The 26,408-nt window shown below is 39.9% G+C and overlaps 1 protein-coding gene across 3 annotated transcripts in view; it reads right to left on the bottom strand.

Moving 5' to 3' along the window:
* LOC100909977 (leukocyte surface antigen CD47-like) overlaps positions 1-26,314 on the bottom strand; it is a 64,862-nt gene extending 38,548 nt beyond the window's left edge. For 2 of the 3 annotated variants that reach the window (XM_063270854.1, XM_039088866.2), the window contains exons 1-2: positions 26,024-26,164; positions 14,354-14,707 (exon numbers count right to left, since the gene is read on the bottom strand). In XM_063270854.1, the coding sequence (XP_063126924.1) occupies positions 14,354-14,707; positions 26,024-26,069 (400 nt within the window). In that variant the 5' untranslated portion in view covers positions 26,070-26,164. Of the gene's footprint in view, positions 1-14,353; positions 14,708-26,023 lie in introns of all 3 variants that reach the window. The other variant, XR_010056134.1, reaches the window with a different exon arrangement.
* Between the last annotated feature and the right edge of the window lie 94 nt (positions 26,315-26,408).

Raw genomic sequence — 26,408 nt, 5'->3', positions numbered from 1 at the left:
TGGACAGTTCCAAACCTATGGTCATACAGATAGATGGCCTTCGTTAAAGCCAGTCTGTCAGAAAACAAAACAAAGAAACCCAAACTTGGAGAAGGGATCCTATGGTGATGAGTGGGGGTTGAGGGCAAGAGGATAATAGGGGTAGGAAGAAGAGAAGAGTAGATAAGGGTTAAAATAAATAGAATCCATTCTATCCGTGAATGAAATTATTAAATTATAAAATTTATTAATAAGAAAAGGTATCTAATTAGAATATCTATTTAGGTCTGTTGCTTGCTTTGTTTTTAAGTATGGGTACATTTTACATTATTAAAACACTTTACATTTTAAAAGACTTCCTCTGACCCATGACCCAGTGTGATCTCTGAGTGTCCTCTACTTTAGCTCATCTTCACTGTTAAGGACAGTGACTAGTTTGCACTGGATCATTTGGTTGTTGGTCTTCTTTCTATTTGATGTTGCTGGTTTTTAGTAAGCTGACTCATCACATATTCTGAATATTAACATTTTTTATTGAAAATATTTTGTATCTCCTTTTTGCCTATGCTTTTGGGGTTTTATTTAAAAATATGAAAGAAAGAAAATAAAATTCTTGCTCATTGCTTTATCTTGAAGTAGTTCCTCTAGGTTTTCGTCTGTTCTATAGTTTTAGAACTTATATCTGAATCTTTAATCCATGTCTGCTTTATGTTCCTTGTGGTGATTTTTAAAATAAAAGCAGACAAAGACCAACAGAACATGTGTTCTCAGTTCAGTGGTGATAGACAAATTACTTCTATCACACAAGGTAGAACAAAACAAAAGAAACCAACGAAATAAACTAATGAACAATAACTTGATGGTTCTGCTTGAATTCTCTCATGTAAGCAGATAGAAAATTCTGCTGCATCTCATACCCAAATACAGTTAATGTATGACGCCATGTTCAATGAGAACCGAAATTGAAGTGTCTCATCGTAGTCCTCAACTCTTAAACAAATAGCAACCTTAAGATATACCAGCAGGAACCCATTAATTAAAGGAGATTCTTTGAGCAGTGATCAACAATTTTTTATCCTGATCCCAACAGTGTTCACATGAAGCCCTACAGGCCTCAGTAGACAGCTTTTAACAGTACATGAGTCCTCCAGTTGAAGAAGGAGCAGTGGTAGGAGAACAAACTTCTCTGGAAGTGGTTCTGGAACAGTCTTCTGGCGAGATGACCTGGACTGAAACTTGAGGAGGAAGGAGCTTTCCATGTGAAAACAGGGAAGCCAAATGATGGCCATTATGGCTGAAATCTAGTGATATGGGTCTTTATGGAGTACAGATTTAATTCCAAGTTTTGGCGGCAGGTGACTGGAAGAGAAGGAAAATCATCCAGTCTGTCTGTCAGCCCCATAGGATGGAGCCCAGAGAAATAGACCAGTCAAAGGTTACAGATGAGTCAAAAGTCAAAAGTTAATGATGAGTGACCAAGAAAGAGAAGCATGTGACCAGCAAGTACCATCCTGGGAGCAGTCTTACTTGTCACACTTCAAGTTGAAAGAGAGAACTGACCCAAAGGAGAGTGATACGAATGAGGATCAGTTATGGCAGAGTGAATTGGGCTACATCAGAGATAAGAGGCCTGGGAGAGCAGCAGCTCTGGCTCCCTCCAGCAAGGGAGAAAGAAATCACAGCACAGCAAGTCACAGCTACACTGGAGGAAGACCTGTCTCGCAAAGTCAGACAGGACCCTGGGAAGTTATGGTGTCTCTGTACACTAAGCAGTTAGGTGGCAAACTGCAATGGTCACAAGTACGCTGCCTGGCACAAGAGAGAGAGCAGAGATGAGTTGCCATGACCATTGTTGTCTACTCAAGGACTCAAAGAGCCTATGATGATGTAATGAGAAATGGAAGAGAGCAGATCTTAGATAACCAGTTGGGGTGCTCATCCCTGGGAGAGGCTATTTCTCCCTTTCTCTCAACAATCTTAAGTTGCCTGTACTTCTTTGTTGGGAAGGGATCCCCTGGAATTTCCACCCTCTTTCACGTTAGCATGTCTATTGAAGTTCTCCTCAGTCTTTTTCATTCAGCCATTTCTACGACAGATTGTTTCACAGTGGCCTTCTCGGTATTCTCTTACAGGGAAAGAGGACAAACGACATAATTCTAACTTAATTAAAATATATATAAATTAAAAAGAGAACAGACAGTCTAATGATGGAAAGAAAGTGAGATTATACAACAAAAACTATTACTGACAAATGATTTCTTAGCTGGAGATCATTAGATTACCCAGGGTTTGATGCAAGCTTCACGACACTCTCTCCTGTCATTATCACATTAAGACATGCACATATTCCCTGGAAGTAGGTATGGGAGAAGTTATAGGGGAGCTGTCTATGACTCTCTGTTTAAAATTACTGGTGAAGATAGCTGCTAGAATCTAGCTCCTGGCCCCAACCTTTCATGATGATGAGAACTACTGAGCTAGATAGTTAAGAATCAGTTAAGCAAGGTCTAGTGGAATATGTCTGAATCCCAACCCTAAGGAATGACTTGAGAGGATGATGAGTTTCAGGCTACCCTGAATCATGTATAGTAAGAACCTGTCTCAGAAGAAACTTGCTGGCAGGAAAAATACTAGTCATTCAAATAAAACCACTCTGCTGTCCATTAAGCGATTGATTTCTCATGGATGTGTTACTAACTGTGATTAACTCTTTTTCCAGGGGAGCGTGAGGCAAGATACTTCTTGAAGACCCCTTTGAGGTCTTCCCAGGACACTATGATAATTAATTAAGCTTAACACAATCTAAGAATCACAGCTGATATCTTTCCATTTTAGGATTGGAAAGGAGACTTCAAAGGCATTCATTCCTTTATACCATCTAAAATATGACTGTAACTCTGTCTCCTACATTCCAAGTTTGTAAGTGTTAGGTTTCAAGCCCAGGACAAATGGCTAACTGAGGTGCCCATTAACACAGCAAGGCAGATACTGGTAGCCGGGTTCTCCCAGCATCCCTTAGTTCCTCCCTGCTGTAGGTTATGGATTGCATACCTAGCTCCTTATCCTAAACCTCTCCTGCCCTGGAGCTGGGATGTCTTTTCCCCATCTGCCTTCCCTATATAATCCAACCATTTAGGTTACCTGGCCCTTTGGTTTACCTTTTACCCTCTTGGCCAGGCCTTTGGCCCAAGCCAGCCCCTTCCATTTCTCCCCTCCCACCCCTCCTCACATGGCCCAGCTCAGTCTGGTCATGTTCAGTGTGGACTCTCCCAGATGGCCCTGCCTCTGACTATCCTCTCCCTAATATCTACAATAAACTTTCTCTTTCACCACACCTAGGAGCATTCATGTTCTCCTTCCTTCCTTCCTTCCTTCCTTCCTTCCTTCCTTCCTTCCTTCCTCCCACCCTTCCTCTACCTCCTTCTTTTATCATTGAGTAAGGGTGAATATCAGCACAGAGGATATGGTCTGTGAATAAGAATTTAATTTTTGCTTCCAAGCCTAAGCATTACTAATGGCCAAGACCTCACTTCTCAAGCTCTATTAAAAAAACAAACAAACAAAAATAAAAACAGATCACCCAAATTACCTGAACATATCTCTGCTTCCTATGTATGTGTGTGTATGTGTGTATATGTGTTATGTATGTATATATGTATATATTATTATGTATGTGTATATGTATATGTATGTGCATATATGTGTATGTACATGTGTTTATGTTTGTATTTATGTGTGTGTACATACACGGGTACTTGCAAACTTTCACTGTACTACTGAGCTGCAGTCCTACCCCGCCCCCAGTGTAATGCAAAGTAAGTATTTCATAACAATAACTAAAGCAGAACAGGTAAAACGTAAGCATTGAGATTCCATGCCAGTTCTTCTGGTGAGCAGGAAGTAAATATTTGGCTGTTAGGTAAGTATATGCAATGGAGATGTCACATGAAAATTAATGAATTATATTCCAGGTAAGATAGGGCTGAATGGTGCAAGATTTTATCCCAATGTACAGAATGGTGCTCAGTTATAACTTAGGAATTGTTTACTCCTGGAATTTGCTACTTGGTCAAAGTTGGCAATGCTTACCTAAGGAATAGCATAGAGATTGAAGCCAACGTTATTCAGTGACTTCCATGCTGCACTCAGATTTAGTTTGGTTGCTTACACAGTATTTTTGCAAGAAAAAAATGCAAACCATGGTAGTTTTGTGGCCAGAAAAGTAATCTACAGATTCAATGCAATTCCCATCAAAATTCCTACTCAATTATTTATAGAGGTAGAAAAAACAATTTGCAAATACATTTGGAATAACAAAAGACCCAGGATAGTGGAAACTATACTCAACAATAAAAGAACTTCTGGGGGAATCACCATCCCTGACTTCAAGCAGTATTACAGAGCAATAGTCATAAAAACTGTATGGTATTGGCACAGCGACAGGCAGATAGATCAGTGGTACAGAATTGAAGACCCAGAAATGAACCCACACACCTATGGTCACTTGATCTTTGACAAAGGAGCTAAAACCATCCAGTGGAAGAAAGATAGCATTTTCAACAAATGGTGCTGGTTTAACTGGAGGTCAGCATGTAGAAGAATGCACATCGATCCATTCTTATCACCATGTCCAAAGTTTAAGTCCAAGTGGATCAAAGACCTCCACATCAAACCAGATACACTCAAACTAATAGAAAAAAAAGTGGGGAAGAGTCTCAAACACATAGGCACTGGGGAAAATTTCCTGAAAAAGACACAATGGCTTATGCTCTAAGATCAAGAATCGACAAATGGGACCTAATAAAACTGCAAAGCTTCTGTAAGGCAAAAGACACTGTCATTAGGACAAAACAGCAACCAACAGATTCTGAAAAGATCTTTACCAATCCTACATCTGATAGAAGGCTAATATCCAAAATGTACAAAGAACTCAAGAAGTTACACTCCAGAGAGCCAAATAACCCTATTAAAAATGGGGTACAGAGCTAAACAAAACATTGTCAGCTGAGGAATATCTAATGGCCGAAAAGCACCTTAAGAAATGTTCAACATCCTTAGTCACCAGGGAAATGCAAATCAAACAACTCTGAAATTCCAATTCACGCCATTCAGAATGGCTAAGATAAAAACTCAGATGATAGCAGATCCTGGTGAGAATGTGGAGAAAGGGGATCACTCCTCCATTGTTGGTTAGACTGCAAACTTGTACAACCACTCTGGAAATCAGTTTGAAGGTTCCTCAGAAAATTGGACATTGCACTACCTGAGGACCCAGCTATACCTCTCTTGGGCATATACCCAAAAGATGCTCCAACATACAATACAGACACATATTCCACTATGTTCATAGCGCCTTATTTATAATAGCCAGAAGCTGGAAAGAACCCAGATGCCCTTCAACAGAGGAATGGATTAAAAAATGTGGTACATCTATACAATGGAGTATTACTCAGCTATCAAAAACAATGACTTCATGAAAATCATAGGCAAACGGAATGAACTGGAAAATATCATCCTGAGTGGGGTAACTCAAACACAGAAAAACACACTTGGTATGCACTCATTGATAAGTGGATATTAGCCAAAAAGCTCGAATTACCAAAGATGCAATCCACAGACCACAGGAAGCTCAAGAAGGATGACCAAAATGCGGATGCTCCCACTCCTTCTTAAAAGAGTAAAAAAAATATCCATAGGAGGGGAAGTTTAGAGCAACAACTGAAGGATCGGCCATTCAGATCCTGCCCCACATGTGGCCCATATATATACAGCCACCAAAACTAGATAAGATTGATTAAGCTAAAAAATGCATGCTGAAAGGGACCGGATATAGATCTCTCCTGAGAGAAACATCCAGAGCATGTCCAATACAGAGGTCATTGCTAGCAGCAAACCATTGAACTGAGAACAGGACCCCCTTGGGGGGAAATAGAGGAAGTATTGAAAGAGTTGAAAGAACTTGCAACCCCATAAAAACAACAATGCCAACCAATCAGAGCTTCCAGGGACTAAACCACAACCGAAAGACTATACATGGACTGACCCAGGGCTCCAACTGCATATGTAGCAGAGAATAGCCTTGTTGGGGCACCAGTGGAAGGGGAAGCCCTTGGTCCTGCCAAGGTTGGACCCCCAGTGCAGGGGAATATGGGGAGGGCAGTAAGGGGGATGTATAGGGAGAATACCTGTATGGGGGAGGGGGATGGGATGGGATGGGGGTTTATGGACAGGAAACCGGGAAGGAGAAAAACATTTGAAATGTAAGTAAAGAAATATATCTAATTATTTTTTTTAAATGTGCCCATAGCTTTGTCCATGAACAAGTATCTTGGATCTCTTTTGTGTCTCCGGTTTGTTAAACAAAAATAGTAAGATCTGCGTCTATGGGGTCTTTAGTTTTGTGTAAAGATTTTCAGGGTTATATTGTATATCTCAGGCTGGCTCCAGATTTAAAAACTTCCTTTCTTAGCTTCCAGAGTGCTGGCATGAGGTCTGCCCTAACGGTCTGCTTTATCAGAGTTTTTGTAAAGAACAAGGGGCATAAAATGTATAAGCATTTGCTCCAATCAGAGTTAGTTCATTTAACCTTTCCTATGTGCACTGTAGTGACATCTAAGATCCAGTGACGTGTGTGCCTTCACTGAATCTAGTGTCCATATTAGCACTTACACATTTTACTCAACAAAGCTTTGTCAATGAAGAGAGATGTTACATACGATTCAATTCTTCCTGTGGTATAGATGACATTCTCAACTTACTGACAAAAAACTGGGTGGGGGGGATTTGTTGACATTCTTTTCTCAAGCTAGGCTATGATTCAGTACAGAAAAAGGCTTTCCTGATACAGGTCCTCTGCTTCCCACAGCTCTACACCACGGACTGGTATGGACAACATTCAAAACTGTCTTGCCGTGTTTATCCAGTCAGTCTTGTTACTTGAAAGCAAGGATGGACCACTAGTACTTGTTCTCTAGTGAGTAATTTCTACTGTTCATTTATGCTTGCATTTAAAACAGAGAAAAAAATCAATCAAACAAACAAACAAAAAACACAGCATAGTCAAAATGGCTTTGCCTTAGGATATGTTATTGCTGTGATAAAACACAGTGACCAAAAGGACCCAGGGAAGAAGAGATCTATTTCACCTTACATGTCTCCAGACACACTCTGTCATTAAGGATATCATAACCCGAAATCAAGGTAGGAACCCGGAGACAGGGGCTGGAGCAGAGTTTAATGGAAGAATGCCATTTAGTCATGACTTGTCTCTCCTGGCTTGTTCAATTTGCTTTTATAAACCTATCAGGGCTACTTGCTCAGGAGTGGCATGTCCCTCAGTGAGCTTGGCTTTCCCATATTAACCATTAATCAAGAAAATACACTGCAGACTTGCCCTCAGAAAAATCTTAGGAAGGCATTTTATCAATTGAAAGCCCCTCTTCCAAATGACTGGAGCTTTTGTCAAGTTGACAGGAAACTAGCCAGGATAGGGCTTTAACGTCAAAAATCTCCTAAGGCTGAAGAATACATAAATCTTGCTTTTAAAAGCAAATATGTAGTGTTCAACATCTTTAGTCCTAAGGGAAATGCAAATCAAAACAACCCTGAGATTTCACCTCACACCAGTGCGATTGGCTAAGATCAAAAACTCAGATGACAGCAGATGCTGGCGAGGATGTGGAGAAAGAGGAACACTCCTCCATTGTTGGTGGGATTGCAGACTGGTACAACCATTCTGGAAATCAGTCTGGAGGTTCCTCAGAAAATTGGACATTGAACTGCCTGAGGATCCAGCTATACCTCTCTTGGGCATATACCCAAAAGATGCCCCAACATACAACAAAGACACATGCTCCACTATGTTCATAGCAGCCTTATTTATAATAGCCAGAACTCAGATGCTCTTCAACAGAGGAATGGATACAGAAAATGTGGTACATCTACGCAATGGAATACTTCTCAGCTATCAAAAAATGACTTTATGAAATTCATAGGCAAATGGATGGAACTGGAAAATATCATCCTGAGTGAGGTAATGCAATCACAGAAAAAAACACATGGTATGCATTCATTGATGAGTGGCTATTAGCCCAAATGCTTGAATTACCCTAGATGCACAGAACACGTGAAACTCAAGAAGGATGACCAAAATGCAGATGCTTCACTCCTTCTTTAAAAGGGGAACAAGAACACCCTTGGCAGGGTTAGAACAGAGGCTGAAAAAATGGCCATTCAGAGCCTGCCCCCCACATGTGGCCCATATATATACATCCACCAAACTAGATAAGAGGATGAAGCAAAGAAGTTCAGGCTGACAGGAACCAGATGTAGATCTCTCCTGAGAGACACAGCTAGAGTATGGCAAGTACATAGGCAAATGCCAGCAGCAAACCACTGAACTGAGAATGGGACCCCCGTTGAAGGAATCAGAGAAAGGACTGAAAGAGCTGAAGGGGCTTGAGACCCCATATGAACAACAATGCCAACCAACCAGAGCTTCCAGGACTAAGCCACTACCCAAAGACTATATACATGGACTGACTCTGGGCTCCAATCTATGGGTAGCAATGAATAGCCTAGTAAAGGCACCAGTGGAAGGGGAAGCCCTTGGTCCTGCCAAGGCTGGACCCCCAGTGAATGGGATTCTTGGAGGAAGGGCGGTAATGGGGGGAGGATGGGGAGGGGAACAGCCCCCTAACCCCTGGCCTGGAAACTGGGAAAAGCAATAACAATTGAAATGTAAATAAGAAATACCCAATTAATAAAGATGGGGGGGAAGCAAATATGTACTGTCCAACAAAATCCTGCAACACTTAATCTTTCATTCTGAGGAGTATTTTATTTGGTTTTATTTCTAGTCAAAAATAGCTGAAAAACAAATCGTAAACGTCCAAGAAAAATAGGAATGCTTACAACACCTGCGGCTGTTCAAAGAATTTCCAAACACAGAATCTCACTAGATGCTCATTTGATTCTGTGGCTAACATAAATGCAAGTGTTGATTTTAAAATGGATGGTGGTTGAGCTCAGGAAATAGCTTGTCAAGATCACAGAGGTGAACTATGCACTTCTGCTGTACAGAATATGGTGCAGCACAGGATACGCTCATGTAGAGGATGTTTAACTAAAATCTGATTCCCAATTATAAATGATTTCCAAAAAATATCATCAAACGAAGTTCACTAATTCCAGTACCACAATAGATAATACACATTTTGAAATAGTAAAAGATAAAACAAACAGACAAAGTACTAATTGTTATAATTGAACTCTTCTGGGGGTGGCCAAGCCTCTTCTGGGAATGGTGCATGAATGTAATGCAGACTGCTCTCCGTAGAGTTGGGGCTGAGGATTTGGGTCCCCACATGACAAGGGCCTTTTAGGATGTTTGTGCAGAATCGCCTGGCACTTCCTGAGGGAATGGTCGGTTCACATCTGCTTTCCATTTGATGTTTGGCTCTGCTAATGGCAGGTTTACTTTTACTACTTCTGTGACAGATGTTTCTCCAGAATCAGAAAAAGAAAGCTGGGGCCATAATTCACTCTTCTTTGCCTCAGAGAATTTGAGGATGATGGGAGTGGAAAAGATCACTAATACTCCTCTGTTTGTTAATAATGATGATGCAGCTGAGTGACTACAAGAACCTGTTCCGTGTACATCAGATAATGTCTGCATATTCTCTCTCAGTGGGAACATGGTTCTGGCAATGATTTGCCCACCGGCCTGTTCCAAACAACAGCTAGATGATTATCAAAAGGTTAGGAAGGTCTTGCTGGATAGTTGTTTGCAAGACTTAGTGGGAACTCTCAGAGGGGAGCCAAGCAAGGAGGAGGAACTGGCTCAAGTGACTAATCTGCCAAAAGCCATGAGCATTATAGAAATTAGATCTCCTGGTCAGGATGTTGGGGGATGCTAGCTACATCAGAATTTCCTGGGTATGTAGTCTATCACCTCTCCATACTGTAAACACAATGGCTGCCAACCGTGGTCATTTGGTTATATACCAGTGTGCTGGGTTAGTTATAACTGCTTGCTGATTCTATGTTTTCACAATTAAAATCATCTGGTTCTATTTCTTCTCTTTGCATAGGGAGCATGGCTAGAACTTGCTAAGTCTTTGAAGAGATGGGTGCTAACAAAGAAAAACATACAAGAGACTAAACGATTAGAAAAAGATGAAAATATTCTTAAACTCCTTGGCACAGGAAAAGACTTTCTGAAAAGAATACTGTTAGCCCAGGTACTAAGATAAACAATAAGTGGAACTTCATGCTGCTGAAAAACTTATGTAAGGCAAAAAAAAAAAAAGCAAAAAACAAACAAACAAAAACCCGCATCATCATTTGGACAAAGTAGAAACCTATAGAATGGGAAAAGATTTTTACTAACTGCACCTCTGAGAGAGGACTAATATAGAAAAATATATAAAGAACTCAAGCAACTAAGTATCTAATGAGCAAATAACCAAATTTTAAAATGGGGCACAGAACTAAACAGAAAATTGTCAGCAGAGGACTTAGATGGCTGAGAAACACTTAAAGAAAATGTCCACATCCTTAGCCCTTCAGGGAAATGCAAGTAAAACTACTTTATCAAAGTAGTCAGACTAAGGTCAACAAAAAGAGTGAGACCTATGCCAGAGGGGAAGAGGACTAAGAAGATCACTCCTAGATTGCTAGAAGTGCAAACTCATGCAGTCCCTGTGGAAATCAGTGTGGCAGTGCTACAGGAAGATGGGAGGGAATCCATCTCGATATCATGCTAAAACACTCTTAGTCATATACTCTAATAATTCTTCCTCTTACCATAAAGACACAGGCCCAAACATGTTCACTGCTACTCTATTAATAATAGTCAGAAACTGGAATAGATAGAGAAAATGGAGTACATTTACACAATGGAGCAGTCGTTTTTCAAAAAAGACATCATGAAATTGTCAGGAAAATGGATGGAACTAGAAAAAAATCATTCTGAATGAGGCATCCTGGAACCTGAAAGATAAAGATGGTGTGTATAGAGATGTCATCTGTGAAGTCAGCGACAACCAATCTACAATCCATAGAACCATAGAGAGTAAGAGAGTAGGCATAAGGTAAGGCACTAAAGGAAAAATAGCTCACTACAAAAGTAAAAACAGAATAGACAGTTATGGATGGATAGGTGCGGGGGATAGAATGTGAGGATCAAGTGGAAGGGACAAGGGGATTGTGGGAGGGAATACAGGGAAAGACAGTTAAAATTAAGGGGTATTTGAGGGGTGGTATGGAAACCGAATGCAATAGAAACTTCTGAAAATAAATACATACATGAAGGTAGTATAAATAAAATTACCCAATAATGGGGGAGTCAGAGTCATAACTGGCCATCTCGTCATCAAATGAAGCTTCCAGTACTGAGATTGGAGTATATCTGATTGAATTGTTGGCCAAAAGGGCCCTACAGGAATTCGCAAACAATTCAGGTCATAATCAAGACTGTATTTTGCCCTGTACAAACTGACACCAAAATCCCATTGCTAAAGACAACACCTACACAACTCATTGAGGATGGAAATGTTGAGCTGGTGCCTACACAGAGCGTTCACCTCCACGTGTTATTGTCTCTCCTTACAAGAACATACTTTGCACACTCTCAAAAGGGAAACATAAGCACTGACCCAGTCAGTGTGCCTGTCTCTTTAAAGGAATCCCAGCTACTTGTGAACTGGCCCTTTGGAAATGTTTAGCTGTTAGAACTACTTGACCCTATGACTTTCAGTTTCAGTTGCCTCTTGAGTTTCTAGGAACAAGAGAAGATGCAAAAAGCCAGCAGAGTCTGACAGAGGAGAGTAGCATTGGAGTAGGGAAGAGAGTAGGATTCGGGTGGCAGAAAAGTAGGGTCAGAGAGTAGGGTTACAGAAGACAGTTGGTGCAAGAAGAAAGAGGGTTCAGCGGGCTGAGAGAAGAAAAGAAAAGAGATTGAGCAGAGTGAAAATTGGAGACTGTTGAGCCAGGAGAAGGTGAGCCGAGCTCTTAGGGGAAGAATCCATAATGATACCACAAAGTAGCAAGAAAAAAAGAAAAACCTACCAGAGGTAGCCTAGGTGTGTAAGATAAAAGGTAAATCCAAACATTATGTTGGTTTAAAGGGCTTTGTTTTTTGGTTTCTTCCACCCCTTCTGGGGCTTCCACTCTTTTTACCTCCTCTTCCACAGGGTTCCTGGAGCTCTGGGATTTAATGGAGACATCCTGTTCAGGGATGTGTGTTCCCAGGTCGTTCACTCTCCTTGTAATGTCTGGCTGTGGGTCTCTATATTTGTTCCCTTCTACAGCAAGAGGAAGCTTCTCTGGTGACAGCTAACAAGTATAGCAGAATGTCACCAGGACTCAGCTTATCACTACAGTTTTCTTTCTTAGACCATTATTATTTCCTTTTACCCTATACCTAGGCTGTCTCATAGCTTTCCTTCTTTTTCCTCCTGTTGGTTTATCTTGTCTAACTTTAATGTGATACATTTGTTTTATCTGACTATATTTTCTTTTGTTATGTTTTAAAACAATGAAAGTCTAGCCACCTATTTACTAAAAGTTAATAACTGGATTGTCATTTATACTTGCTGGGGGAGGGAAAGTCAGTTTTTTCCAATAGACTGACGCTGGGTTAATCAACTCAGTTCAGGAGTAGTTGACCAACATGTAATGGACTTCACAGGTTTTTTTGTTTTGTTTCATGCTCATATTTGGTTACAGTTTAATTTCAAGTAAGACTTTATTTTGTTTTTTGCTTTGTTTTTTTTGGGGGGGTTGAGGAGTTGTGCTTTTGTATTGGGTTTTTGAGAAAGAACTTAAAGGTGAATGGATAGGGAAGGGGGAAGGGAATATGGAAGAACTTAGTGGAGGGGAAGAATATGGTCAACATTTAAATTTAAAATTTGTTTTAAATAATAAAAATATAATAAAAATAAAAAGTAAAGGGAAAAAGAAACAAATATAGGGAAAAGAGAGGAAAAAATGTATATAACGATTACAGTTTGATGGTGGTACAAATAACGCAAGATGCATGAGACCAGGTCACATTGTCCAAATAGGAGAGTCTTTAGGCCAAAATTCTGACAACTATACAATAAACGCACATAGTGAATTTCAATGTAAAAAAAAAAGTAAAAGAAGAAATCAGATAGAAACGATTGCCTTAATGATGAAAGGCCTTGCACGGTTTTCTTTCTGCTAAGACAGAAAAACTAGAGGTTTGTCATTGGTTCAGTTTTGTGGGATAGCAAGTGAAGTGGTAGGGACAGGACAGACAGGGATGGTTGAGCCAGGTGGGAGGGAGGGGAGAGGAGGGCTTTACATGACAGCAAACCAGAAAGGAGAGTGCATGGCCAGAACCAAAGGCAAGCACACAAAAGCAAATATAACGTTCCAGACCTCCCCCTATTTTTTCCTTCCTTCCTTCCTTCCTTCCTTCCTTCCTTCCTTCCTTCCTTCCTTTCTTAACCAGTTAGGCTGCATTTTTCAGAGATTCTGCTAACAACTAAATTATGCTGCCAGCTGGGGACCAACTGGTCAAATACATGAACATGTAGGGATCATTTCACACGGGACCTATCACGGATGTTCTAGCAGTATTTGATAATGGCAGTAAGGTGATTTGCTTTTTAAGTGCAGTCTCTTAACCCATTTCCCTCCTTTCCAGTAAGATCAGTTGTAACAGGACATAGAAAAAGAAAGGGTTTTTAGAAATATAATTTTGTTAGTTGAGTTCCATTGCTGTAACAGACTACCCACATCTAGGGAAGTTATAAAGGGGAGAGTTTATGTTGGTATATGGTTTTAGAAACAGAGAAAACAACAGTCATAGCATTGACATCTTCGTAGCTGCTACTTTTCCTCCTTCCTCCTCCTGTTGCTTTCTATGAATGTGCATCAGTCCAGTCTATGAGTCTCCTAGTAATCCTGGAGTTCCATAATTGGGCAGGACTACCTGACTACAATCTCTAGAGGTAGGGCTGTCTCCATGCTGATCCTCAGGCTGGCTCTGAGGATGCAAATCCAAACCCAGGATTTATTTTTTATTGGTCATTGGAGATCTGAACACAAGTCTTCACACACAAGTTGCAGATACTTCTTTAACTGGGCTGCATCCCCAGTCTGACATCCACATGGGTTCTGATGATATTGCCTGGGATACCTCTCACATGACATTAACTCAAAGAGGAAATGGCATAATCCACAGGTGCTTTCCAACAAACCCTGGATGGCAATAATTAACCCACTCCTCAAAACAGCATTAATGGCCTCTACTTTAATACTACCACCAAAATGGACCCAAGGTCAATCAAGATTTGAGATGTGTCTACAAGGAGACAAGCTCTATTCAAAGTGTGTCACTCACCATCAGTGTATTGTAGATCCACGGTCTGTTGTCCCTCTCTGCTTAATTCTGTCACTTCGCATGTGTATTTTCCATTTTTAACTTCCTCCTTAGCCACGTTCAAAGAAGCATTTCCTTTTAGAAATTCTGAGGGGAAAATATGTGCACTTGAAAATTTATAAAATGCAGCAGATTTGTTTGCATATCCATCAAAGACAAAAATTATATCCGAATTACGTCCAAATTTCCACTTCAAAAATAATTCATTGATGTTTTCTGCCTCTAGGTTGGAGACATAGCACGGAATGAGAACAATGTTCTTGCAATGGTCAATTTTCACAGAGCTAATATTTTTAAACAATAGCTGTGCCAAACCTGGAAAGAAAAACATAAATAATTTCATATAATTATGTAATTCTGTATTATCAAATCTTACAGCTATTACAAACACTTAAGAAACAATGATGCAATCATTTGTGGATGCAAAGAATGACAGAAATTAGGTAGGTGAAAAACAGTATTAAGTAATTCCAATGTTAACTTTTATGAAGGGCACAGAACACTACGAATCTTCTTCATTCATTTTCAGCAATATCAAAAATACATCACCATATATTTTAGTTAAAAAATAATGCAACAAGGGGTTGGGGATTTAGCTCAGTGGTAGAGCGCTTGCCTAGCAAGCACAAGGCCCTGGGTTCAGTCCCCAGCTCCGAAAAAAAAAAAATAATGCAACAACTGTGTTGGAGCATACAGTTATAGTAATACCTTTGGAGATGTGGAAGCAATTATTTCTGTCAAATAATAAATACATCTTCCTTACAACGGGAAATTTTTAAACCAAAACTACCCAGATACCACGTTCATCTTCAATATGCTTGAAGATAGCACTTGCTGAACAGCTGTGAAATGTTATATCTATACTACACGTCTGTAACAAGTGGCCAGTTCTACTCTACTTTAATATTCAAGTAAGTCTGATCAACAAAGTCCTATCTGCCCACTATGATGGAACATTTTAAAGCATATTCAGGAAAGTATTTTCCACAGCTACTAACTATTGCTAAAAATAAAGCAAGAGCCATTTTTTACATAAGTCTTACAAAAGGTTATACACAATTGACTGGCATTTTCCTACCCAATATTTCACTGAATCTACTGAACAATTCCCAAATATAGATTACAAGTATGTCTTCCTCCAAGAAACTCTTAACTACTCACAAGTTCAAGAAACGAGTTGAAATCAAGAACGAATGCCGCTAACAAGTAGGAAACACCCCATGGCTCTTCTCAATGGCACAAGCCACCACCGACTGCCCTGCCATACACAAGGCTCACCAGTCACTCAAATAACAAAGATATGGAAAAGCCAGTTGTCTTCCACACCACTCATTTTTCAAGACTTTCATCTAGGTTTTTAACTTTTCCTTTAAAAAAGTACTAACAAATATAAAACATTACCTTTGTTAATCTTTAATTCATCTTCCTATACAAACTAGAAATAAAATCAAGGACATGAGATATTACTCTAACCGTGTTACTATTAATAAATATACAAAGTGGAATATAAATATCCATGAGTTGAATATAAGCATCTATACTACAATAGAATCTGGACTCTGTTCAAGAAAACTTATGCACAAGTCCTTTGCCTGTCACATACTGGTGAGAGGTCTTAAATAATTCACTTTTCTATGGCACGGTTTAATAAGGAGGATCCATGCAAAGAGTGGGTGACTTCCTAGAAGAGTGGGATACATCATAGCATAAAACATCTAAGAAATGCTCCCTAAGTGATACCAGAAGGCAATACTGGAAATATGGACAGTGGATGATCTACTATAATGATCTGGAACCTTCTCCATGGTATTAGGAATATGCTACCATACATATTCTTGGGGATGTCCAACGTTCAACTTTCATAGCTCTCTACATTTTCTGCCACACAAGTATTAGGAACCCCCAGGCAAAACATAGATATCCAATTACATTCTCCAAAACATTGAAGTTGTGATTTATTTCTTTGGAGAAAAAAAAAAGTCACTGGATGTAGGACCAAAGTGTACAGGGGAGAGACCAAGGGAAGAGCAGGTGTATGAGGAAGGCAAGCATTGGAAAATACCCTAAATGATTTAGAAATGGACAGAAAGCTCCTTGGGGCTCCTGTCAGTGTGGTTGGGAACTGTCTAGTAGGTTCTCAGAAGTCCATTCTACAGGGCTCACGCTTCATTTAACTTCAGCTGAGCTATCTGCTGTTTGTCAGTTGTGGACAGTGCATAAGCCATGCCCATGAAGATATAAATTTTGTTGGCAACTAACTTCTACCTGGTGGAAGAGGGTACCAAAGGATGTTATTTTATTTCTTTGAAGCTGCCAAACTAGTTTTGCACGTGTTCACAAATTCACATTAGCACTCTTATTTCTCTATAAATGAGCCTCATGATCCAATTCTTCTTTTAGACGCTTTTGTAAAAAACTTCTTTATTTTCTTCAATTAAGGAGAGAAGTAAAAATTGTGACATATATCACATATGCGTGAGTCATTTCAAAAATATCACATATGTGTCTCATTCTATCCTGACTTTTCTGTAATTCTCAAATCAATTCCTTGTCTTTTCTACTCTACCATATTCTACTTCTCAAACTATCCCTTAGCTTCCACTAAATGTCAGTGTCCCTAGTGGGGTCATAGTCAGCAACTTTTCTCATTTTCTCCATCACTGCTGTGTCTTTAACAATTTTTCTTACTGATCTAGGTCACAGCCTGCTTCTAATTGCAAGCCCTAGTTAATGCTCTATTATGCAATAATGATTTTTTAAATCATCATGTTCAAAAATCTAAACACACTCTATCTCCTTCAACTGTTTACAATTATCTACTAACCAAGCAGACTTGCACCCAGCAATAAATAAAGATTACCCTCTCTTATTAATCCTGGAAAATTTCTGAGAGGCTCACCCTATCCAATAGTTCCTAAATCTAATGCATGTTTGTTGAAGGAATTACATTTCTACCCTTGTCAATGGCGGTTCCCATAAATCTGACCTGGATCCCTGTCTTTATCCTCAATATTTCTGTATGTCAACCCTGGTACAATTTATAGTCCTCAAAATAACTGCCTAAGTGCATTTCATTGCCCAATAAGCATCCTCCCTTTCATAACACCGCCCTTTCTCAGGCCAAGACTCTCCAAGAGCCATTTCATCTAAGTATCCTGTGTCCATTCTCTCATCTCGAAACTAAACTCCCCATGAGCGATCTTCCTGAGATCCCAAGAATAAACAAATGCACTTCTCTGCCATGCCTTAGCCCATGTTCCACGACTCATTTAGAGTCGTATCTTTCCCTCCGGTAGAGAATGTACTATGATTAAGAGCACACACACATATCTTACACTGACATTGAAGACATATCTTACACTGTAGTAGAACCTTAGGCAAGATACTTGAACTGAGTCGGTGTCCTCATCTACAACGTGTGAGATGTGAAGATTTAACGAGAAGATGAACATGAAGCTCTAACCTTTCGCATTCCTAGCAACTACTTAGTAAAGATGCAGATATAGTGGGCCTACTTCCATTCTTCTTGTCCTAGCATCATGGAGGGGATCACTCTTGCCTCTCTGAGCCAGTCTTGACATTTCTTACTGCAGCTGTTCAGAATTCAACTGTTATCACTTTACCTCTCACCAAATGTTAGACTTACTGCTTTGCTTAACCTTTCAGTAGTCTCAGAAGATGACTTCTCAGGGATGATTCTGTGTTAGAATCTTAAGGAACTTACTAAGCATCCAGAAGAAAGAATACCGCACATACCTTATGGATATGAAACATTTAGAGCAAAATTAAAAATTTCAAGCAAAGTCATTTAAAAATCTTCCCTCTTCTTACTTCATGGGAATTCCCTAACGCTTCTCTCTACCTGTTTATAGAGTCATGGGACTGTTTCGTGGAATGGGAAATCAGCTGTCTGCATGGATAGAAATATTTCTCAAAGTCTTCATAAATGAACGACTTAGTTATGGGGAGATATTAAAACTGGATTTTAAGGATGTTCAGGAGTGCTGTGGTAAAGAAAGTGCTCTCTCAGAGTTTCAATAATATGTGTGTAAAGGAGTATCTATGTTAAGAAAGCAAACAAATGAAAGCATGAGTTTTTTTGGGGGGGCATTTAAGAAATGAGATTTGAGCAATGAATTTTTTAAAATCTGCAAAGATTCTTGAATGTCATTCTGAGCAGTTTAAACTTGACAACAGAAGGTTCAACTCAGATTTGTTTTCATCTCCAAAAGATAACACTTGACAACAGTATGAAAGGAAGATGGAGGGCAGGAAGGAGGCAAAAAGCAAAGGGAAGGAAGTCCATCAAGAACGTACTGTCACAGTCCGGGTAAATGGCCACTGAAGAAGATATCTAAAACCTAAAAAAAATGGCAGTTAAAAAATGTAAAAACAACAAAGTCAACAGAAGTCACTTGGGAGATGAGCGAGAGATACAAAGGGGAAAAATGAAAATAGGCAACCAATATAGTCATGGAACTAGCTGGTGATAGATTAATTATTGGAAAAGAAGCTGAAAATGTAGGGACGTTATCCTTCAAAAGTTTTGGTGTGAGCATTAAAAACATCAGTGACACAATAAAGTGGTCATGTCCAGCAGACCGTCTAGATTTGAGGAAAGGACAGAGCTATACAGACTTGAGAATCAGCAGGAATATTGCTGGTAGTTGGAAATGCCATCATAAAGAAGATTGCCCACGGGGTGTCTCTCTCTCTCTCTCTCTCTCTCTCTCTCTCTCTCTCTCTCTCTCAGCAAACAACAGAGAACAAAAGCTTGGGAGCTTCAATATTCATGGAAATAATTCTCAAAGAGATCATGTCAAGGAAGTAAAAGAGTGAAAGAAGCAAAAGGAGCAAACAAAACAAACCATCATGCTGATATGGAAGACTGCCAGGCGGGTAGACATCATATGGACAAGGTAGATATAAGCAGTGTTAATGATGAAAACCGGCCTTGGGATTGAAAACTAGCTCGTTATCAGTAGCAAAGTTGATAAACAAATGGTACCACATAGAATGTGCACTAAGGTGATAAAAAAGAAAACAATAGGGATTCTCATTCTGTAAACCTGGAACAGGGCTCAGTAGAGTAAAATGCTTGCCACTCAAGCTTGGGGACCTGCGCTTGATCTACCAGAGCTCATGTCAGAGGCAGTAAGGTACCACGTTTGACATTTCAGTGCTGGGGAAGCAGAGACAGGGGGATGCCTGGGACTCCCTGGCCAGTCAGCCAAAGTTCCAGGCCAATCAAGAGACTGTTAAAAACAAAACAAAACCACCACCAGCAGCAGCGATGATAATAATAATAATAATATAATATAAAATAATAATAATAATAATAATAATAATAATAATAATAATAATAAATGGCCAAGGTGAGATTAACCTCTGTCCTCTATACCTATCCAGAAGCAAATATGCATAAATACATACATAAAACTAACACAGTAAGAAATTCCTATAAGTAAGTGCAAAAGTTGGGACAAGACAGGATTTCTTTTAATCTTCTTGGGCCTCTGTTTTCTTTTTTTATTATGAGGTAAAACTTGATTGTGGGAGCTCGGGGGAAGGAGTCAACGGCAATGGTAAGATCTCAGATACAAGGCTGAGGAACGAAGTGCAGGAGAAGGTCTCCAAGTGGTGGATATGAAAGAGGGACGATGGGCTGTCATTCCCCTGGACAAGTGAACAGGGGTTCTTCTGGAGCAGGCTGAAGCAGGGGAGTGAGAAGACTGTTAGGGTGTGAGTGTTTACAGTGTCAGGGGGCAGCTGGAATGGAATCTCTTCACTACTATTTTTGCAGCAGAATTTTAATATGTCCTTGTAAGATGGACTAGGGCATGTAGCAAGACCCTGGCAAGAGCAAGTTAATGGAGGCAGGGTTTGTTTTGACTTCTAGTCCCAGACGGCTACAGTCCTTCATGGCAGAGAAAGCATGGACCTGAGGCCAGCCAGTCTCATTGCACTGGCAGTTCAGAAGCAGGAAGCAAACAGATGTAGAGGTAGGTTATAACAGCTCAAATCTCGCCTGGCGATATTTTCCTTCAGTGATGCCTTATCTCCTAGAGGTTCCATGGGCTTACTAAACAGTTCCACAAGCTGGGGACAAAGCGTTGAACACACAAGACTGTGGGGAACAATTCCCACTTACACAACACACTAAGTCTCTAAAAGCAACCCAATCATCATGGCAGTTAAAAGTGCAGCGCTGACAGTATTTAAAGCCGCACTCACTAGTTAACGACTCCAGTACAGAAACTGCTGTTCTTTTAAACAAAGTTTAATTGGACATAAGAGGAAAGAACATGGCCATTTGTTCTGTATTTTGTAAACCATTCCAGTAGGCTTTGGTCTGTCTTTAATTGGCATTAGTGGTTACTTCTTTTACAACAGGGGTCACTGAAACTGTGAAGGTTACCAAGCCTGGCCCCTGATTACCAGTTTCAGTGAAACTGAAAGCAAGATCAGAGATATCAGCACAAATGAGTGCTCGAATCCATGGTGTTCTAATTCTGTCCAGATTAGAAATTCAGTCTCTCCGGTCCTTCAGATTATAATTGTGTGTGTTCTGAGACGGTTGTCATGTCTTTCTACCTGTCCTCTTGCAGCCATGTATTAAATATGCACAGAATACGCCTTTCATTTTGACAAACATTATTGGTTTTTCTTTTTAATTTTACATACAATACCTAACATAGCACAAGCCAAATGCTTATTATGTTGTTTTGTATTTTCAGGTTAATAATAAGTAGAATAAAGTACTATAAATTCTTAACTATGTGACTCAGAAGAATCAAGTCTTGTTAATGCTCTAAGAAAATGAGTGTCTGTTAAGTGTAATCTTAGCTGTAGCTGGTGAAGGCTTTCCAGAATTTATATCCCTCAAAGTTATTTCATAACCGTTCTCTTTAATCTACTTGAAGACAGGACTCTCTCATCTTAAAATCAGTACATGGTTTATACTTTTTATACACAATGGTCTGCCTTTGGGACATTCTATTTCGTGGTTAGCGCTAGTTCGATATTGATATGACTGTAAGATATATAAGATAAATAAGATAGCATAAAAAACTTACTTTAGCTGTAATGATGGCAATGGTTATCAGGCCACTCTGAGGATGCTAACAGTAAACGTTATGCAAACTCTCAGCACTTGGATAATAGAGCTCTTGATTACTAGATTGCAACATTCCAGGAGATTATGGAGGAAAGGAAGGAGTAATCAGGCACACAGGGGCATCATGAAAACAGTGTGCCATCATCGGTTATTATAGGGGGTGCGCCATAATCCCACAAAGATATGACAGCTTTCTAGTAAGGGAACTCTTATTTGGGAGTAAACAAAGACTAGCATTGTAATCCACGACTCACCTGCACAGGCTCGAGTGACCTTTGGTAAGTCCGAGGAACAAAGAAAAGATAAAGATTTCCTTGGGGCAGGAAAATTTGTATGAGTTAATCTATGAGAAAGATCAGTGGTACTCAAGATATTGCACAAGTGTGGACAAGCACTGGTTCCTGAGTGGCCACAGTCACTGCGTCAAAACAGCATTGAAATCCTAGTTGGCCACCGCACCATTAGGTAGGAGAAATTTGGCTTAAAGTGATAGAAAGCAGTTTCATTGCACTGACCTGGGAAAATACTTACTGGAGAAAGTGCTGGTGAGTGTCCCCCACTATTGTTCTTTGGAGCATTTTAGTGGGTTGTGATTGCAACAACTTCACTTGGCAGCATAGTTTTCACATCTCCCCCCACTTAGGTCAAGATTTTTGCTCCAAAAGCCTTGCTGACTAACCAGTTTGTGTTGGCATTTTCATTATCCCTGAGGGTCAAACTGAACTTGTCTTATTTGCCCTGGCCTCACATTATAGGAAAACAATGAAAGTCACTATGATGGCCAAGGCTTCAATTGAGCAATGAAGAGGCAGAAGGAAAAGTGGTCTCAGTGCAGTTCTGTGGTGCCGTCAACGTTAAGATTTTATTTTGTTACTCCCACAGCAGCCCCCACTCCACAACACTGAGCCAATACTCTTTTGAGAGAGTTGGCCTTCTCAGGATTAGATAGACAACAAGAGAGAGCCTGAAGATAACAGTGAAAAGCACAATCTGCAACAATACCAAAAAATGTAGACTGCTGATCGGGAGGCTGCAAACCCAACCATGAGAACGCTTGGCTGGGTCAATTCCAGACACTTCATGAGGTGCTTGTTCCCTAAGAGCTTGGTTTTCATATTCAGTTCATTTTGTTTCTTTTCTTGTAAGATACCTTTTTTCATGAAATTAAGTCACACAAATGTTGCTTTGATTAACTGATAAGCACTCTAGAGCTCTTAGGCTATTCGAAACTATCACGAAGATCTACAGAAGTCTGTTGGACTATGGAGAGTTAAGCTACTAGGTCATCTATATGTCACATAACTAGGGATGGGATGCTATTATGTTACATTGCTAACCCCAACTCAAGAGCAACAAATCTGACACCTGAGCTCTATACTGTTGAACCTAAATCCCTGACTCCAATCTCTTTGGATATGATGATGCCATGTAAAAGAAAAGCCAGTGTTTAGATCGAATCCCAAAATATCACAGACTGCATTGGATCCTCCTCCTTGTTTCTTATTGAGGCCTTATGTTCCTACGTATGCGAATGACTGGAGACACTCCTCAAAATTAAAACATTCCACTGGAGTGTAGCCGATGATTTCATACACGAGGCTTTGCATATTTGTAGTTACCTGTCGTGAGATATGACTTGTAACATTGCAACATTTTATTACTAAATTCCTGGAGATCATCACCAATTTATGGACCAAGGATATAAGTTTGTGGGCTGTCAAATCCTACATAGAAATTTTATACTAACTGTAGTCTTTTGGTATTTTTTGTAGACTTTAGTGAAGAATGGGTCTCAATACTTAACACTGTACAAAGGTCCAAGTCTATCATTTGCAGTTACAAATAAATCAGTTATTACTTTACTAATATTAATTATTACTTTAAAATATTAATCAGAAATAATTACTAATTAGAATAATATTAATTATTACTTTAGAAATATTAATTAAAGTCATAACTGATCTAGTTATAAGGTTATACAGCTATAACTTTGTAAGGTAACATAGGTTATTTGATAAACTGTGGGTTTCTTTGCATCTTTAATAAATCAGAGGTTTTGGTGAAAAACTCAGATCTAGATCTTATCAAGATTTCTCCCTTTGTAATAGATAGAAATGTAAATGGAAAGAATTATCTTTCCAAGAAGACAGAGGTATATAAGAGAGCAACTGATCATGGCATGCCCATATCCAAATGATAAATCTGCAAAGCATCGTCTACATGTAAGACTCGGGAAGCATTCCAGAGGTCATAAATTTGAGGAAGCCAGACACGGAAGGAGTTGGGACAAGGAGAAGGTGAGGTGAAAATGTGTGAAAAATAGGCTTTACGTGAATTTAATTTACTTAGATAGGACACAGACCTTATAAGTATCATTTATGTTTACATAACTTTACATTTTAAGTTATATTAAAAGTTCACTAGAAATGATTATCCTATTTATATACATCTATTATATTTCTTTTTTAACCGTTATCCCAAGATTGCCATTTACATGAACTTATTAACAAAGACGGTCTTCATTCTTTGCCTTCATAAAAAACTTAAAAGACAAGTCAGTGTGTCTGCGGCAGAAGAGCTGCAGGCTCTGTTTTGTTCTCGCACCTCAGGGAAACTCACCATCTTGTGTTCCTCAGCATCCAACAGAGAAAATTAAACATACCTGAGTTAGCCTTAATGCTAACAATATTGACTACATACTCACTTTGATTGGACTAAATCCAATATCAACAATTTTTAAACTCTAAGTCCCATGCATTTAAAAGAAATGAATCTGGATAAACTATAATACTCCTCAATCAGATGCTTGATTTAAGTGACTATTATTTTTTTCTTTAGGTCTTTAAAGCGCTTGCTCTTTTACATGTTTTGACAAAAAAAGCATACAACATGAAGAGAACATACAAATGTGCAAATGAATAGCAAAAAAAAAAGCATTTTTCTACTTTAAAAATGCAGTCCAGAATAAAACAAACCAGTATAAAAGTAAAGCCCATGACCACTGCATAAGAGCTGATGTACTGGCCAGGCCCACAAGTTGGAGGCACTACACACATACAATGAGATCATGGTTCAAGAGTGAGGATAAATGATGTGTATATGTGTGTGTGTGTGTGTGTGTGTGTGTGTGTGTGTGTGTGTGTGTGTGTGTGCGTGCGTGTGTGTTGAGGTCACAAAATGTCCTGTAGGTTATTTTCAATCTTAAACCATTAATACAATGATAAACCTTGGCAGGAACGAAGGTATTTTAAGAGATGATTCTTTTTTCTTCTTGGTCTTTCAAGAGATGAGCTTCTTTGTGCAGCCCTGGCTGTCCTGGAACTAGCTGTGTAGACCAGGCTGTGCTGGAACTCACAGAGATCCATCTGCCTCTGCCTCCTGAGCACTGAGAGCAAAGGCGTGGACCACTACTGCCCGCTCAGAGCTTAAGAGCCTTGTCCTCAGAGAAGCTCCAGCTTCTCATAGAAACAATGTGTGAGAAACAGCCTTCTGTAGCTCCAGTTCGAGATCCAGTGCTCTCTCCTCTGGCCTCTTCAGGCATCAGGTGTATACATTGTGCACATACATATCCATAGGTAAGAACTGACACACATGAAATAAACACATATTTAGAAAAGAGAGAGGTGGTTCTGCCCACTAGTTAGCTATTCAGACTATCAAAACAATGAGTCCTACAGAACTGAAATTTCCTCCCAAAAATATCTCACACTGGGAGAAGGAAAAAGGCAGAAGCATGCTGCCACCTTACAGGAGAGTTTCCTTCACAGCTGATTATGAGAGGTGATGGGTTGGAACAGAAGTTGATTTGGACAGAGACTACATGGTTATACACAACTCTTGTTCTTGAAATTAAACCTAACCCCAACCCTTCTGTCAGAGTCGTAAAGATAGGTTTGTGGCAAAGGATCACTGCTACTAAATATTTGTTCCTTTTCTTATTGTGGCCACGTGGGATAAATCATTCTCTGCTTTTCACTATTAATCGCTCACTAGTTTAAGTGGCTTCCCAAGTGAGGTCTCTCAAGTCTACCTTTTAAAGATGCCATTGCCCAAGGGCTGACCCTAAAACTTATATTAGAATGCGTCTCCTAATTATGATGATTACAAGTTCATAGTAAAGTCCCTTGTGATGGCCTTCCTCCACTTACTCCGCATGGAGAAGCTCTCTCATTCTTGTCCTTTGACCCCCTAAAGCCAAGTGAAGGTACTGAGGGTAGTGTGTGTGTGTGTTAGTTGGTGGGGATGGGGGTTACCGGGGTTGTTGCTCCTTGAGCTTGCGTTCTGTATCAGATCCCACCCACCTCGCAGTTCGCGTTTGCAGAACTGTGGTTTTTACTGGAGTATGTGGAGAGGGTAAAGCTCTCTAGCCCTCCTCTCATCTTGGTAAAGAGAGGAGGCATAAGGCACCCAATCTCCACGGAGACCTCTCAGGTCTGCATTCTGGGCAGATGCCTTCTGCGGCTGGCAGGGTGCCAGCCTACAGGCCTCAGGACTGTGAGATCGGAGTCACTTACCACAGTGAAAAGAACCTAACAGCAGCGCTACCAGCAAGGGCCACATATGGAGGTGGTTGTTAACCTCGAACTGCTGCTGTGAGCACGCGCTCCCAGCCCACCTCAACTGTTACTACCTCGTGGCTTCTTTTCCAGGGTCTGTGAGGACACCGCTACATTCTCTCTCTTCCTTCTTAGTTAGTTAACGATCTCATCCTCTGATCAGGGTAAAGTAAGCAAGTAGCTGCACGCATGGCGAATATTTTAAAATAGGGCAAATGACAAATGTGTAGAGATGAACAGGGACCACTGCAGACAGATCCAGGAGCCTCTACCGGAAGTGTTTCCGGAACCTGGTGCAGAGCTCTGTGCTGTGTTCAAATCATGTGCCTGAAAAGTAGGCTTA

The sequence above is a fragment of the Rattus norvegicus genome, chromosome 11 (assembly GCF_036323735.1).
Source record: "Rattus norvegicus strain BN/NHsdMcwi chromosome 11, GRCr8, whole genome shotgun sequence".
Lineage (NCBI taxonomy): Eukaryota > Metazoa > Chordata > Mammalia > Rodentia > Muridae > Rattus > Rattus norvegicus.
Note: the sequence above shows the minus strand (reverse complement) of the source record. Positions and strands in the feature narration are given on the sequence as shown.